The sequence below is a fragment of the Xenopus laevis genome, chromosome 5L (genome assembly GCF_017654675.1).
Source record: "Xenopus laevis strain J_2021 chromosome 5L, Xenopus_laevis_v10.1, whole genome shotgun sequence".
Taxonomy (NCBI): domain Eukaryota; kingdom Metazoa; phylum Chordata; class Amphibia; order Anura; family Pipidae; genus Xenopus; species Xenopus laevis.
In genome coordinates this window covers 80,611,579-80,626,226 of record NC_054379.1, presented here as the reverse complement: position 1 = coordinate 80,626,226, position 14,648 = coordinate 80,611,579, and the positions used below count along the sequence as shown (strand labels likewise).

At 38.6% G+C, this 14,648-nt stretch overlaps 1 protein-coding gene across 2 annotated transcripts in view; it reads right to left on the bottom strand.

Moving 5' to 3' along the window:
- Nucleotides 1-13,882, bottom strand: part of cdk19.L (cyclin-dependent kinase 19 L homeolog) — a 90,740-nt gene extending 76,858 nt beyond the window's left edge. The window contains exon 1 of one of the 2 annotated variants that reach the window (XM_018261675.2): nucleotides 13,348-13,882. In XM_018261675.2, the coding sequence (XP_018117164.1) occupies nucleotides 13,348-13,475 (128 nt within the window). In that variant the 5' untranslated portion in view covers nucleotides 13,476-13,882. The remainder of the gene's footprint in view (nucleotides 1-13,347) is intronic. The other variant, NM_001087254.1, reaches the window with a different exon arrangement.
- Nucleotides 13,883-14,648: the final 766 nt, after the last annotated feature.

Below are 14,648 nucleotides of genomic sequence, written 5' to 3'. Positions count from 1 at the left end.
ATCATACAAATTCAAAATTAGTGAAATGTTGAAAAGTACCATAATTGCTAGGGCAACTAAAGTCTTCAATAGGACACTATAACTAAACAGTTATGAAACAGTTAAATGGATGCCTCCTAACAAGAGGCACTGTACAATTTACAATAAGGTTGATGCCAATAAAAATGTTAATTTTTGAATAATTATTACTAGTTTTCCACAATGTGAAGTTTAAAATTGAATGTTCCTCTCTGGTGTTAATGCCTGGCATCTCAGTAATCCAGGGGCAGATTCTAAACTGTTACATTTTGCTACATTAGTTGATACATCTCTCAGGAGCATCTGTGAAATATTAGTAACTAATGTATCAATTATAACAATTGCCTTTAATGGGGTGGTTCACATTCATGTTAACATTTACCCCCATATACCATAAAAGGTACTAAGTTTGCCCAGGAGCAGTAACCTATAGCAACCAATAAGATGTTTGCTTTTAAACAGGTGACCAGTAAATTCTACCTGCTGATTGGTTGCTATGGTTTACTGCTCTTGAGCAAACTTAGCACATTTTATTACATTACCCCCTTAGTATGTTATAGAATGGCCAATTCTAGGCAACTTTTCAATTATTTATTTTTTATAGTTTTTTTTAATTTTTTTTCTTCTGACTCTTTCCAGTTTTCATATGGGGGTCACTGACCCCATTTAAACAACAAATGCTCTGAAAGGCTACAAATATATTGTTACTGCTACTTTTTATTACTCAACTTTCTATTCAAGCCCCCTCCTTTTCATTTTCCAGTCTCTCATTTAAAACAATGCATGGTTGCTAAGATTACATGGATCCTAGCAACCAGATAGCTGAAACTGCATAGTGGAGAGCTGCTGAATAAAAAGCTAAAAACTCAAAAGCCACAAATAAAAAAGAAAACCAATTGCAAATTGTCTGAGAATATCACTCTCTACATCATACCAAGTTAATTTAAAGGTGACCACCCCTTTAATTAAACTCAGGGATTCTGCTCAACAGGGCCCAAGAAATGTATCATCTGTATTATTTAAACAGTTCACAGAGTTGGTAACCCCCCCACCACCACTCCCAGAGCTGCTTTAGAAACATATAAACTTTAAACATCAATATTAGAAATAGAAAATAATAGAAAAGTAATGTTTAAAAGTCTTTATTTCTGGTAAACTATCTGAAAACAACTGAACTGAAAAAAGTGTTGGAAAGTGAGCAATCCCCTTAATTTGAAGGTGTTTGTTTGTTCATGCTAGCTAATGGGCTCACAGCCACACTGACACATTGGGAAATAATTTTCTGGCAATATTTTTTTAAATACTTTTTTTAGGTTTTCCCAGGGGGCTATATACTGGAGTGCTGGAGTTAATTTCTGTAGTAGTATATCAAGCCTGACCCATGTGCAACCAATAAAAAGGGATGAGCGGCATATATATATATATATATATATATATATATATATATATATATATATATATATATATATATATATATATATATATATATACATTCCTGTATTCGTCAGTAACAGCACTCACGCTATATTTTCTTTATATGTGTGGTGCAGGTCCCAGTGAGGTTTTCCGGTCTGCCCCGTTATTTAGTATACAAAATTGGACAGCACTCACGATTGTATGCAAAAAAGGTTATATTATAGTGAAAAAAAGCATTTACATCACCACACATTTTGTAGCGACGTTTTGAGCCGGTTTAGGCTCTTTCTCAAGCCATGTGAACAATGGTTTCTAAAATCAAGTTAGTCTATACAGGTTTTAAAGTCCATCAAAGGAAGTGACCTACTGATTCTTTCCATATGCCTCGTACAGGGCCGTCACCACACTTGCTGTATAGAACAAATAAATAGACATTTGTAACATGTATATAACAACAAATCGTATATTTTCCAATAGACACAATGAAATATTCATATTTTATAAAAATAAATACAGGTTATAATCTTTATTTAATCCATGCGGATGTAGTGAATTTACCACACCTCTCTCTGTTTAAGTTTCAACTCACGATCCCCACCTCTCTTTAGTGGGGGCACTGTCTCCAGTATCGTGAATCTCAACTGTTCCGCTGTATGCCCTTTCTCCTTAAAATGTTTGGAGATTGGTAGTGTCACATTCACTGTATTAATGGTAGATCTATGTTAAGAGATATATGACTTCACCTTCTGTATTGTCTCCCCAACATAGATCTTTCCACAAGGGCACACTATAGCGTATATCGCATTTTGTGAGATACAAGCAGGGCCGCCATCAGGGGGGGACAGGGGGGACAAGCGTACCGGGCCCGGGCATGAAGGGGGGCCCGGCAGCGCTGCATTTTTTTGAAGATCCGGGCCCCCCTTACGAGCGCCCGAGCCGTACGTCTTGCCTCTTCAGTGCCGAATGCGGAAGTGCCGAAAAGCCGAAGCCGATGCGACGAAAAGACCCGAAGTCACGGAAAAAGCCGAAGTCCCGAAGTCACGAAGCGCCGAAAAGACCCGAAGTCACGAAAACAGCCGAAACCGAAGTCCTGAAGCAGCGCAAAGACCCGAAGTCACGAAAACAGCCGAAGCCGAAGTCCTGAAGCGGTGAAAAGACCCGAAGTCACGAAAGGAGGCGAAGTTGAAGTACTGAAGCCATGAGTTCAATTCTACTGAACACCAGTTTGTGTTTTTTTTTTTTTAATCCCCTGGCCACCAATGTATTATTTTAATATTCTATAGGCCCCTGCCACCAATCTTTTTTTTAAAACTTTTGTTTTTGGGGCCCCAATTTTTTTTTTAACTCGTAAGGGGCCCCTTGCCACCATTGTTTTTTTTTTGGGGTTTTTTTTTTAAAAAAAAATTAATTTTCTTTTTGGTGGCCCCAAATTTTTTTAACTTGTAAGGGGGCCCCTGCCACCAGTTTTTTTTTTTTTTCAAAAAAAAATTATTTTTTTTTAAAATTTTTTTTGGGGCCCCAATTTGTTTTTAACTTGTAAGGGGGCCCCTGCCACCATTTTTTTTTTTTTCAAAAAAATTTTTTTTTCTCCAAATTTTTTTTTTGGGGCCCCAATTTGTTTTTAACTTATAAGGGGGCCCCTGCCGCCAATGTTTTTTTTTTTTTTCAAAAAAAAATTAATTTTTTTTCAAATTTTTTTTGGGGCCCCAATTTGTTTTTAACTTATAAGGGGGCCCCTGCCGCCAATGTTTTTTTTTTTTTTCAAAAAAAAATTAATTTTTTTTCAAATTTTTTTTTGGGGCCCCAATTTGTTTTTAACTTAGAAGGGGGCCCCCTGCCACCAATGTTTGTTTATTTTTTAGTTTTTTTTACATTTTTTTTTGTTGGGGCCCCAAGTTTTTTTTAACAGGGGGCCCCTGCCACCAATGTTTTTTAAAAAAAAAAAATTTTAATTTTTTTTTTTTTGGGGCCCCAATTTTTTTTATAAGGGGGCCCTGACCATCAATAGCTTTTTACAACTTGTGTGGGGGGGGGTTACTTTTTTAGCGCTGATGTCTGTGTGGTCTTTTAACTGCGATGTGGGCGGGATATGGGGCGGAGCTTGGTCGTCAGTGTGGGCGGGGCCCAGGGGGCCCCAAAAATTTTGTTGTACGGGGCCCCGTGATTTCTAATGGCGGCCCTGGATACAAGTGTAGTATCCCCTCATGTGATATACCTCCCCCGTGCCTGGGTGTTCGAAGGACTTCCCCTTTATCACAAAACAACATTGTCTACAATTAAGACATGAATACATGCCACAATTCCTGACTCCGAGGCATGTGTTCCTCAATCCTTTCTTTATATGTCTGTGTCCTAGTTCTACCTCTCCTGTAAGATGTAAGGGGTGGCAATACAAACTCATCTACCATGGGATATGCCTTACGTAGCAGATACCAATGTTTTTGTAGAATGTCATTGACCTTTATGCTGGATTCGCCATATTGGGTAACAAAAGTAATCCTTGGACTTTACTTTTTCTCTCTATTCTGGGACAGACTCTTTTCTGCCTTGTCCAATACCCATGTGGGATAACCCCTTTGTGTTAAATGTATTTATTTGTTGTACTTGGGTGTCCCTAACCTGTGGGTCACTGACTAATCTCTGAACTCTTGTTAATTGGCTAATTGGTATTGCCTCCTTCGTGTGAGTGGGATGAAAACTACTAAAATGTAAAATTTGTATTACGGTCAGTTGGCTTGGAGAATAGTTTTGTCTGTAGTCCCTCCTCCCTATACACCATTACATCTGAAAAATAAATCTCTTTCTGATCATGTACCAGGGAAAACGTTATCGACAAATGAAGTCTATTGAGTTGTTCGTGGAACCACGAAAAGGAATATAAGTCATAACACAAAGACATCATCGATGTAACTCCACCATGCACAACAGTGCTCCTGGTAAAGGTCATCCAGAGGTATTGGCATATGACGGGGCGAAGTTCGATCTCATCTCGGTTCAACGTAACATCCTGAAAGGTGAAATAATTCATCCTCAATATGATCTCCAATATCTCAAGAAAAAAATTGATTTGTGCATCCTCATATTGCCCACTTCCTTGCAACATTGAAATTACTTTTGTTTATATATATATATATATATATATATATATATATATATATATATATATATATATATATATATATGTATATATATATATATATATATATATATATATATATATATATATATATATATATATATATATATATATATATATATGTATATATATATATATATATATATATATATATATATATATATATGTATATATATATATATATAAAATAATTAGGTGTGTGCAACTAACACATGTGGAGGTCATTGCAACAGCAAACTTAAAATCAATGAATAATGCATATGGAAGCAGTATAGTGAAACACACCCAAAGCTCTTTCAGCAACTTGGCTGCTGTAAAGTCAATAGAATCTGCTATAAACTGCAGTTGTGGATCAGTTATGGTTTTGGGATAAAAATTTATTAGCCGTATACTTAAAAGCAGGTCTGGACTGAGAGTGAAAATAAGCCCTGGCAGTCAGGTAAAAAGAGGCCCAATAAGCCCCACCAGCCCATTAAATACAGACTTTCTATGGCACCTTATAACAGCCCCTCAGATTGCCAGTCCGGGCCTGCTTAAAAGCATGTACTGATATCTGAAAACAGCACTATGGCTAAATGAAATCAGGTATAATTTCAATAGCCTCTATGTCAATTTTGCTTGTACTTGGACTAGAATATTATGGTCTAGTTACATAGCTGCCTTGCCTGGTGTGAAATACAGTATAGTGTAGAGAACCACTACCCTTTAGTAGTTCAATACTGCACTGTATTGCATGAAAATATATATGCGCTCTACATGCATGCAACTGTAGCTTTTGGAATTAAGTATAAACCATAACAACACAGAAAGGTATGGTCTAACAAAAGGGCTCCTGTTCCTAATATCAACCAAGAGACAGTGGTAAGCAGTAAGCACAGATACATTAATTCTCAAGACATGATTTGCACAATCTGCAACAAACACAGACACCACCAAATAAATAGTATGTATGCTGTCTGTGCCCACACTAAGATGAAGAATGCCTGAAAAAAAGCAGACGGCATCACTATTTTTCTTCACCTTCAAAATTTTCCTAGAATGGCCTTGAGGTGGGAACATGTGCATAATAACAATTCTCATATGTCAGATAATATTACATATGAGACAACTCTAAGTCTATAAAAGTAATTCAAGGGAGCTGAAGAAAAATGCAGAATAGCACTGTTAGTCCATTAATTTTTTGTTGGTAAAGAGGAATATTGGGCCCTGACAAAATATTAGTTTTCTTTTTTCTCATGTTGCGACTAACAAAACTGGGCATCCCCCAGTGATTTTAGGTTTCCGTGTCCTTTAAATATATTCACCTACTTTAAGGGGTTTATTTATCAAAGTCCGAATTTATCTCAATATTTTCTTTAAAAAAAAAAAGTTTTTTAAGCTTATTTATTAATACACTTTCCCGAAAATTTTGTTTGCAGGAAAAAATTTTTTTCGGTATTGCCAAAAACCCAGCGCACATCAACAAATCATTGGGACTTCTCCCATTGACTTATATGCAACCTGGACAGGTCTGAGATGCCAGATTTTCATATTCTGACTTTTCCATCCTCTGGGTTTAATATATTTCTAAAAAATTTGTGATTTTTTTTTAAAAAAAAGTCAGATTTTTGCATTCAGAGTTTAGTAAATAACCCCCTAAAAGTAGCAAACGAGACATAACTTGTTTCTCCTTCTTTCTGTTAAAAATAGAATGTGACAGTTATAAATATCTACCCACAGCCTCTGTGAGGGCCATTCCAAAACCTTCAGCTTGTTTTTTTCCAAGTTGCTCATGATGACTTTTGAGGTATGTTTAGCATCATCGTCTTGTTGTAGGTATCATCTTGTTGTTTGTTTTTTTATATTAAGTTAAATATATACTTTCCTCTGCACATACAATGTTTCCAATGCCACCAACTGTCACACAAAATAATTAATCCACCCTCATGTTTAACAGTTGACAAGGTGTTTTTTTCCAAAACACCTCTGGCTTGTCCAGGGTCGGACTGGGACGACGGGATACCAGGAAAAAACTAGCAGTATTAGCTCAGACTTATTCAAGCACATATTACTCATCCTAAAGTTTTTATAAAATGTTTGGAGAGGGACTAAGGACTATCTTTGAGGAGGAAGGCATTGTGACAGCCAAGGGTGGTAAGGGAGGTTGGAGGTTATAGATGGGGTTAAAAAGTAGAGTAATAAATGATGATAGCATATTTTTTAACTTTTAAAATGAATATTCCAAAGGCAAATACAGGAAATAATTGTCTCACTTTGTCCTCTTAAAACAAAGCTCAACAACCAAACAAATAAAAGGAATAAAAAAATACAGTAAACAAGTAAGGCACAATCAAGTAGCAATTGCAAATCTTTATAACACTTGTATCTGGCACAATTATACTGGATTCCTGGGGCAAATATTGCCTATAGGTTCAAGTTCACACAATAATTTATAATATACAAATCAGTTTTGGTAAATTTAGGCTAAGGGCACACAGAGTGTTGGCTCGAAAAAAAAAAACAGGTTGAGAGCAGCAGAGTCAATGCTCCATGTGCCCTCAGTCTTACAAAAGAAGATACTATGTTACCTATACAGAAACAGATAAACAAACAAGAAAATATATACGGCTCTTATCATGAGAACAGACATAACCAGGAAAGATTAAATTACCTTGTATAAACATATAAACCATTCACACGAAAACAAAGCTTTACAAAAATTATGAAGATATATAACAGGGTAAAAAGAGGTGACCATTCTGCCCAAAACTAACAGAACTATCCCCACACTTCAGGATCAAGTATCTGTTTGCACATATACAGATAATTCACCTCAATAGCCAAAATGTGTAGCATGACATCACAGGATGTTTCGGGGTGATTTATTTCTAGATACAAAACTCCAGAAGTGATCATGCAAAATGTGGTATCTTACTAAGTATATGCAGCAGGCAGTGGCTGAACAAGGACAAGACCTGGGTTTAACACTTGACCTACATAAGTTGCTTAGCAAATTATTTCAAAATGCATTAATCAAAACCCAAAAAAACACTGCTTAGAATGCCTTGGCCTGCACAATGGCATAAATATTGGGGTATATGGGGGTGTAACTGTGTAAGGGACAGGGTCTGGTCCATGATGGAAGGCCTATAAATTACAGTAGCACAGTGGGAAGATACATTTTCTAATTTGCACCAGGGCTTATAGTTCTCTAATTATGCCTCTGGGTCAGGCCCTGTTTCTGTATTTCAAAAACAGCAGAATTGCAGTTCTCTGTGAACATAATTAAGTTAGTGCCAATACTGATTAAAAAAAAAGAAAAACAAGTTGGTGGCTGATAATATACTTTGATAGACCCATATGACTGCAACCTAAATAAAACTCAAGTATATGCCTTGGGTTCTATCTTTTGAGCAATGCCACTTGCTTCTTCAAATAAACTACAATAAATAAATACATACTAAAGCTGGCCATAGACGCAAAGATCTGATCGTACGAATCAACGTACGATCGGACTTTCCCATCTCCCGACCCTCCACTAACCACTCAGATCAAAGTCTTTACCATTCCGATCAAATAAGAACAGATCACCCAATGTTCTGCCCCTGACAGCAATCGTACGATACTTATGTCTGACAACACTAGTGACAGTCTCCCACTGAAAATCGTACGATCGGCAATACACGCAGAGATATTATCGGCAGGCAACAGAAATTTTCTAACCTGTCCGATCGACCAAACGAACGATCTCCGACGGACGAAAAATGTCGGGACTCTCCACACATGGTCCGAAAATCGTACGAATCCACGATTCGTACGATCGGATCTTTGCATCTATGGCCAGCTTAAGACATATTAGAGATCAATGACTATAGTTTTTTTCAAATTGTATTGTTCAAATATACTGTTTGAATCTCATTATAAAAGTTATGTCATAAATATTATCACACATGATTGACAATGAATAAAAGCAGATTTTTTTTGACACAACACATGCTCAGGTGCACAGTATAGGGAACACTGAAAGCATCTTCAGAAATATTGTGGTGCACTGAATAAGATTCAATCAAAAATGCAAATGACAGATGCAGGTGTTTTGTCAGACAATCAAAAATGCTTTTGATACCTATTTAAGCAGTATCTTCATATCCATAATGGGAGGTTATTATATGGGTGTTCCAGAACTGTTCTGTTCTACTGTAGTTAAAGGGCATGTAAAGGCAAAAATATAAAATCCCATTTTTACTTTCTTTAATGAAAAAGAAATCTATCTCCAATATACTTTAATTAAAAGATGTCTACAGTTTTTATCATAAACCTGACTGTATGCAGTGCAATTCCCCCTTCTTTTACTGCTGTGGATAGGAATTGTCAGATGGTCCCCAACTGCTGTGCAGGTAAACAATCATACTTTCAAATGGCAGGGGGAGCCCCCCCACCTTACTTCCCAGAACTCGAGCAGCATTGTTGGATTCCCTGTAGAGATTTGTATCCAGAGACGCAGTGCAGTCTCTATATTATGATTATTAATCAGCCTTGCTGTATTGGCTTCTATGGCAGATATTATTTGACTTGTGCTGTTTTGATAATTTATGACGATCCCTAAGCTTAACCTCCCAACTGAAGCCCAGACCACACTGAGCATGTGCGAGTCTTGATATTGCAGAAATGTCTAACAAAGTTACAAAATGACAGCCCCCTGCGCCAACTTTGAAAGCATAAATCATTTGTCTTATTAGGCTGCTGGTGCAGTAAGTTCATGTTTATATTTAGTATACATAATACAGCATTTCTAACATTATTCTATTTTAGACTTTAGTTGCCCTTTAATGGAAGACAGATATCATAGCTATCATCTGATACTGTGCCTGTATGCTTTTTGGTTAACCACTTGCCAAACCAGTGTGAGGTAAATGATCACAGCCAGTTACTGGTGAAAAAGTGAGACACATGACCCTAGCCTAAAAAGTAAATACCTGATTATTTAGTGTCTTTGTAGTGTGGTATAAAATTATAAAGGGCAATAGAACTATTGTGTGTAGGTGTATAATGTAAAGCATAGCATTGCAGCAGAAAACCCCAGCATCCCCATGAAGTTAAGATCAGCACAAAGAAGTAGCACTCCAAATTGAGAATTCTTCCTTCGGTTTCTCTTATAAAGCATATGTGCAGCTTCGGACAATGTCCCCTGTTGACCCTTTATTAATAATAGCACATATACCTACTGTGAAGGAAATAGAAAGGCTCAATTGCCCCTAAAATCTTTCAAAACATCCTCAAATGGAAGGAAGTGCTACTCACAAATACCGTAACCAGAAAACGATAAGCCACCAAACACATTTTCATAATACACAGTACAATGGTTTAACTAATAACAGGTGATAAAATAAATCCATTATCAGAAAACAGTTATCCAGAAAGCTCCGAATTATGGAAAGGCCATCTCCCATAGACTCATTTCATCCAAATAATCCACATTTTTTAAAATTATTTCCTTTGTCTCTTTAATAATAAAAATAAAATAATAATGTATGTAATAATAACACAGTACCTGGCTTGTACATGATCCAGAATAAGATATAATTAATCTTTACAGGAAACAAAACCAGCCTATTGGGTTTATTAAATGTTTACAAGATTTTCTAGTAGACTTAAAGCAAAACTATACCCCAAAACAATGTAGGTCTCTATAAAAATATATTGCATAAAACAGCTCATATGTAAAACCCTGCTGCATGTAAATAAACCATTTTCATAATAATATACTTTTCTAGTAGTATGTGCCATTGGGTAATCATAAATAGAAAATTGCCATTTTAAGAAATAAGGGCCGCCCCCTGGGATCGTACGATTCACTGTGCTCACAAACATACCAACAAACCATACTTGTTAGGTCACATGAGCCAATTAACAGACAGAGTTATGTCTTTTGCTTCAACACTTCTTCCTGTTACAGTTTGAGTTGTAGTATTTCTGGTCAGGTGATCTCTGAGGCAACACACAGACCATCACAAAATGGTAGCTCAAGGCAAGAGATGTAAAAGGGCAATATTTACTTAAATATATAGACCAGTTTGGTAAGATTCTTTAATATGCCACTTAATATGATGTAAACTATCTGTTGCTTAAGTGTTCATTTTGGGAGTATAAATTTCCTTTATGGAATTAAGATCCAATTTACAGAAAGATTCATTATCCGGAAAACCCCAGGTCTCCTGCATTCTGGATAAAAGGTCCCATACCTGTACTAGCAAAGGTAAGAACCAGCAAGAAATATACAAGAACATAGCAGAGTCACCAAACTTGTTTTTTTAACTACAGCCTTGATAAATGGGGGATCAAACAGTTGTCCATGGTGTAGATACCTCTATCCTCCCCTCCAACCCATCACTTGTGGGAATGAGAAAAGGAAAGACAGTAGGGTGTGGCCAATTATAGTCTTTGACCATTTACAAGGGGCCAAATGATGATGCATAATAACCAGTAAAAATAATGGTAATTACATAAAAACATCTATGCCTACTCATTATACAAAGACATTTATGCATGGGCTGGAAATCTAGAATGCAGGATGTATATTAAACAATGGAGTGTGGACTTGTACATAATGTTCCAGAAACAATATGATGGGTGCACAGGCACAGACAGGAAAAGGAACAGACTGCGATATTTACAATGTAATCTCTACAGAATGAATGTTATTTTTACCTTGATTTAATAAAAGTTATATTTTAACCTTCCAAGTCCCAATCCGCATTATCTTTTCTAATTTAGACCTGGACTGAGAGTCAATATAGGCCTAGCATTTCTAGTTCACAAAGGTCCCAATAGACCCAATAAATAATGACTCTATATGGCATCTTATAGCAGCCCCTCTGCCTGGGGGAGATACAGTTTTATACAAATCTTTACCAGAAGACGTTACTTGACTCAAGCTGGCATTTTTTTTGTAATATTTGTATTTTGTAATTACTTGCACACCCAGTTCCTCTTTGTTTGTTATAGGGTAGATGGTGCTGAGATATCTAATTTGTTTGAACTAATGATAAGATTAAGAATTTGGATGAATTTTATAACTTTTTTTTTTTTTTTAAATCTAAGAATTTACTGTCATTACTGTAATTTTGTTTACTGTGGCACTGCTTTGTTAGATAATTATATTGGCTCACAAAAGTTGAAACTCTAAGGGCAGAGACATACATGGAGATTTGGGGAGATTAGTCGCCCGACGACAAATTGTCCTCTTCTTCGGCGACTAACCTCCCTGAACTGCCTTCCCGCTGGCTAGAATCGAAGTCGCCGGTGGGATGGCACTCAGAGAGCTTCGTTTTCCAAAGTTGCCTCATGAGGCGGAAAACGAAGAGTTCCGATTGAGATCCCTCCGGGGATTTACATTCTAACTGGCAGGAAGGCAGTTTGGGGAGATAAGTTGCCCAAAGAAGAGGCGATTTGTCACCGGCTAACTAAATCTCCCTGAATCTCCACATGTCTCTGCCCTAATGATCACAAACTGATCAGGATTGTGCTCATATCTGAAAGCAGTATCTGTCCCTTGCTATTCTCTCCGCTGGTAGTTCTGACTATTGAAATAATATCAAAGTCATCAGACAACAGACCAGTGAAGATGTGGCCAAGGCACTGCGAGATGCTGCGCCTCACATGGATTACTGACATCCTACATTGTTTCAAGGGCCAGAACTAGGAGTGCAGAAAGTGTCAGACAAGGGTTTTCATCTAAAACCTGAGTTTTTTCATGTTATTCCTAAGATTGAAAAAGAAATCCTCACGCAGGATGGGCCAAGTGTTGTTTGTCTGATAATAAATAATTCAACTTTCATTGCCATTATGAAAAGACGGCAACTAAAACCCAGAAAACGGTGGTGATTTCCAACTAATGTTGCACATATACAACCATGCCATTGTTTTACAGAACACGTTTATTAATCAAATATCTCAGAAAAGTCACATATGTACCAACAATCAATAATCATTATTTGAGCTTTATTAAATAAAAGTCTTGCTATTCTGTGTTTATGGAATAATACATTCATTTATTTCTTACTGAAGCCTCAAAGTTTGAGCAGTCACTTCATTTTATTTGTAATTGCCCTTGCCATACACACAAAGCTCAGGCTCCAGTGATGTTCAACTTGTGGCCCTACTGCTGCCCTCTGCGGAATCCAAGCGGGTAACTGTCTCGTCAGTAAAGGTTGGTATCCTTACATTACAGATGAGCACTGAGGGAAAGAAATGGGTAATCTGCAAGACGAGGGAGAACATATTGAGACACGGTGCTGCTATGGCAAACACTGAAAAGGAGGAACAGAGGAGTGGGTGGGACCACAAGGCTGGATTACACCAACATAAACATTTGTAGCTCAGATTTCCTCCCCCTCCTCCCCCAGCACAAGTTGAGCATCCCGGGCGTGTGCAGAGGAGGAGGGAGCTGCAAATACCCAGTAACAGCACATAAGTAGCAGCACAATATCCCCATCAATAACTCGCTAAGCTGACAAGAAAAGCAGCATGCCCGGCTTTCCTCGTTATGTGAGGGGCTGACGTGTGTATGCAGTTGTGTTAGAACAGACAGCAGTGCTCCCAATCATTAGCTCATAGACACAATAGCAGACACATGCATTCTATTATAGAGTCGCGCAGGTATGTGTACAGCTACAAGGGCGCATTTATTGCTCTCACTCAAACACACACACACTGCTCTAGGTGGTCCACACACAGGTATACACAGTGACCTAACACACACCTCCCTCGCACACGCCCCTCCCTCTATTGCCTCTTACCCATCTTTCCTCTTAGCTTTGTAAACATGCCCGTAGGTGCCTCGACCCACTTTGCAACCTTCATATTCAAACAGATCCTCCACTTTCTCCCGCTCGGCGGACAGCTTGCTCTTAAATTCGTAATCCATCCTCCTCCTCTTTGGCTGCAGCGAGAGCGTATTTAACCCATCAAGGCTCGGTTATCGCCCCCACTCTTTGCTGCCGGTCGTTACATAGAATAAGTGCCAGGCTCTCCCTCCACCATTTCCTTGTTTTTCTTCTTCTTTGCACATAGACGCATGCCATGTACTTTAGCGGGAACAGCGCCCTCTATCTTTACTTTCAATTTCACTTCCAGCAGCTGCCCGCTCTGCCGTGCTGGTGCCAAACTGTGGAAGCTGCCCGCCTGAGAGGCGTCAATCCTTACCGGGTTTGGGCTCCGAGCGGGGCTTCTTGGTGCAGCCGGAAGAGCCACAGACTAGTCTATCCCAGGACGTCTGATTCGTGGCTGCTGATGCAATAAATGCATGTCAATCTGTGCGCGCCAAAATCATATAATCCAGGGTTCCCCAACCTTTTTTTTTACTCATAAGCCACATTTAAATGTAAAAAAGAGTTAGAGAGCAACACAAAGATGAAAAAGTCCATGGGGATGTCAAATAAGAGCTGTGATTGGCTGTTTGGTAGCCCCTATATGCAGGGCCGTATTTATATATAGGCCCCTGAGGGTCTGTGCCTAGGGCACGGGTTTGGGGGCAGCCCTCAGGTGTCTATTTTTTTTTAAATTTTTTTTTTAAAACCCTCCCCACCCTCCGCAACGGACGGAGGTGAGGGGTGGGGGGTCAGAGGAAAACTACAGAAGTGACGTCGCGCACAACGTAGGGGCATGTTTAGGTCCGATGCCTAGGGTGGCATTGAACCTAAATACAGGCAGGGGTGCTTTGTCCAATGAGGCGAGTTGAGGCTTTCACCTCAGGCGGCAGCGCCTCACCAGGTACCAGGGGCAGCAAAAATGTTGCTCCAGGACCAGTGGCGTAACTAGATGTTGCTGGGCCCCACAGCAAATTAATTTTAGGGCCCCCAACATATCCAATGTTTGTCCTGTTTTACCAATATATGTTCAAATTGCTCATCAATGAGAGCCTCATGGGGCCCCCTGTACCTCCTGGACCCCCCTGCAGCCGCAGGGTCTGCTTCCTCTGTAGTTACGCCCCTGCTCCAGGTACTTTAAGAGCTGGATTTCCAGTTTTCACACCGGGAATTCGGCTCTTCTTGTGCAGAGAGCGCAGTTAGGCTCTCCGTGCTAGCGTTCTGGCCCTCTC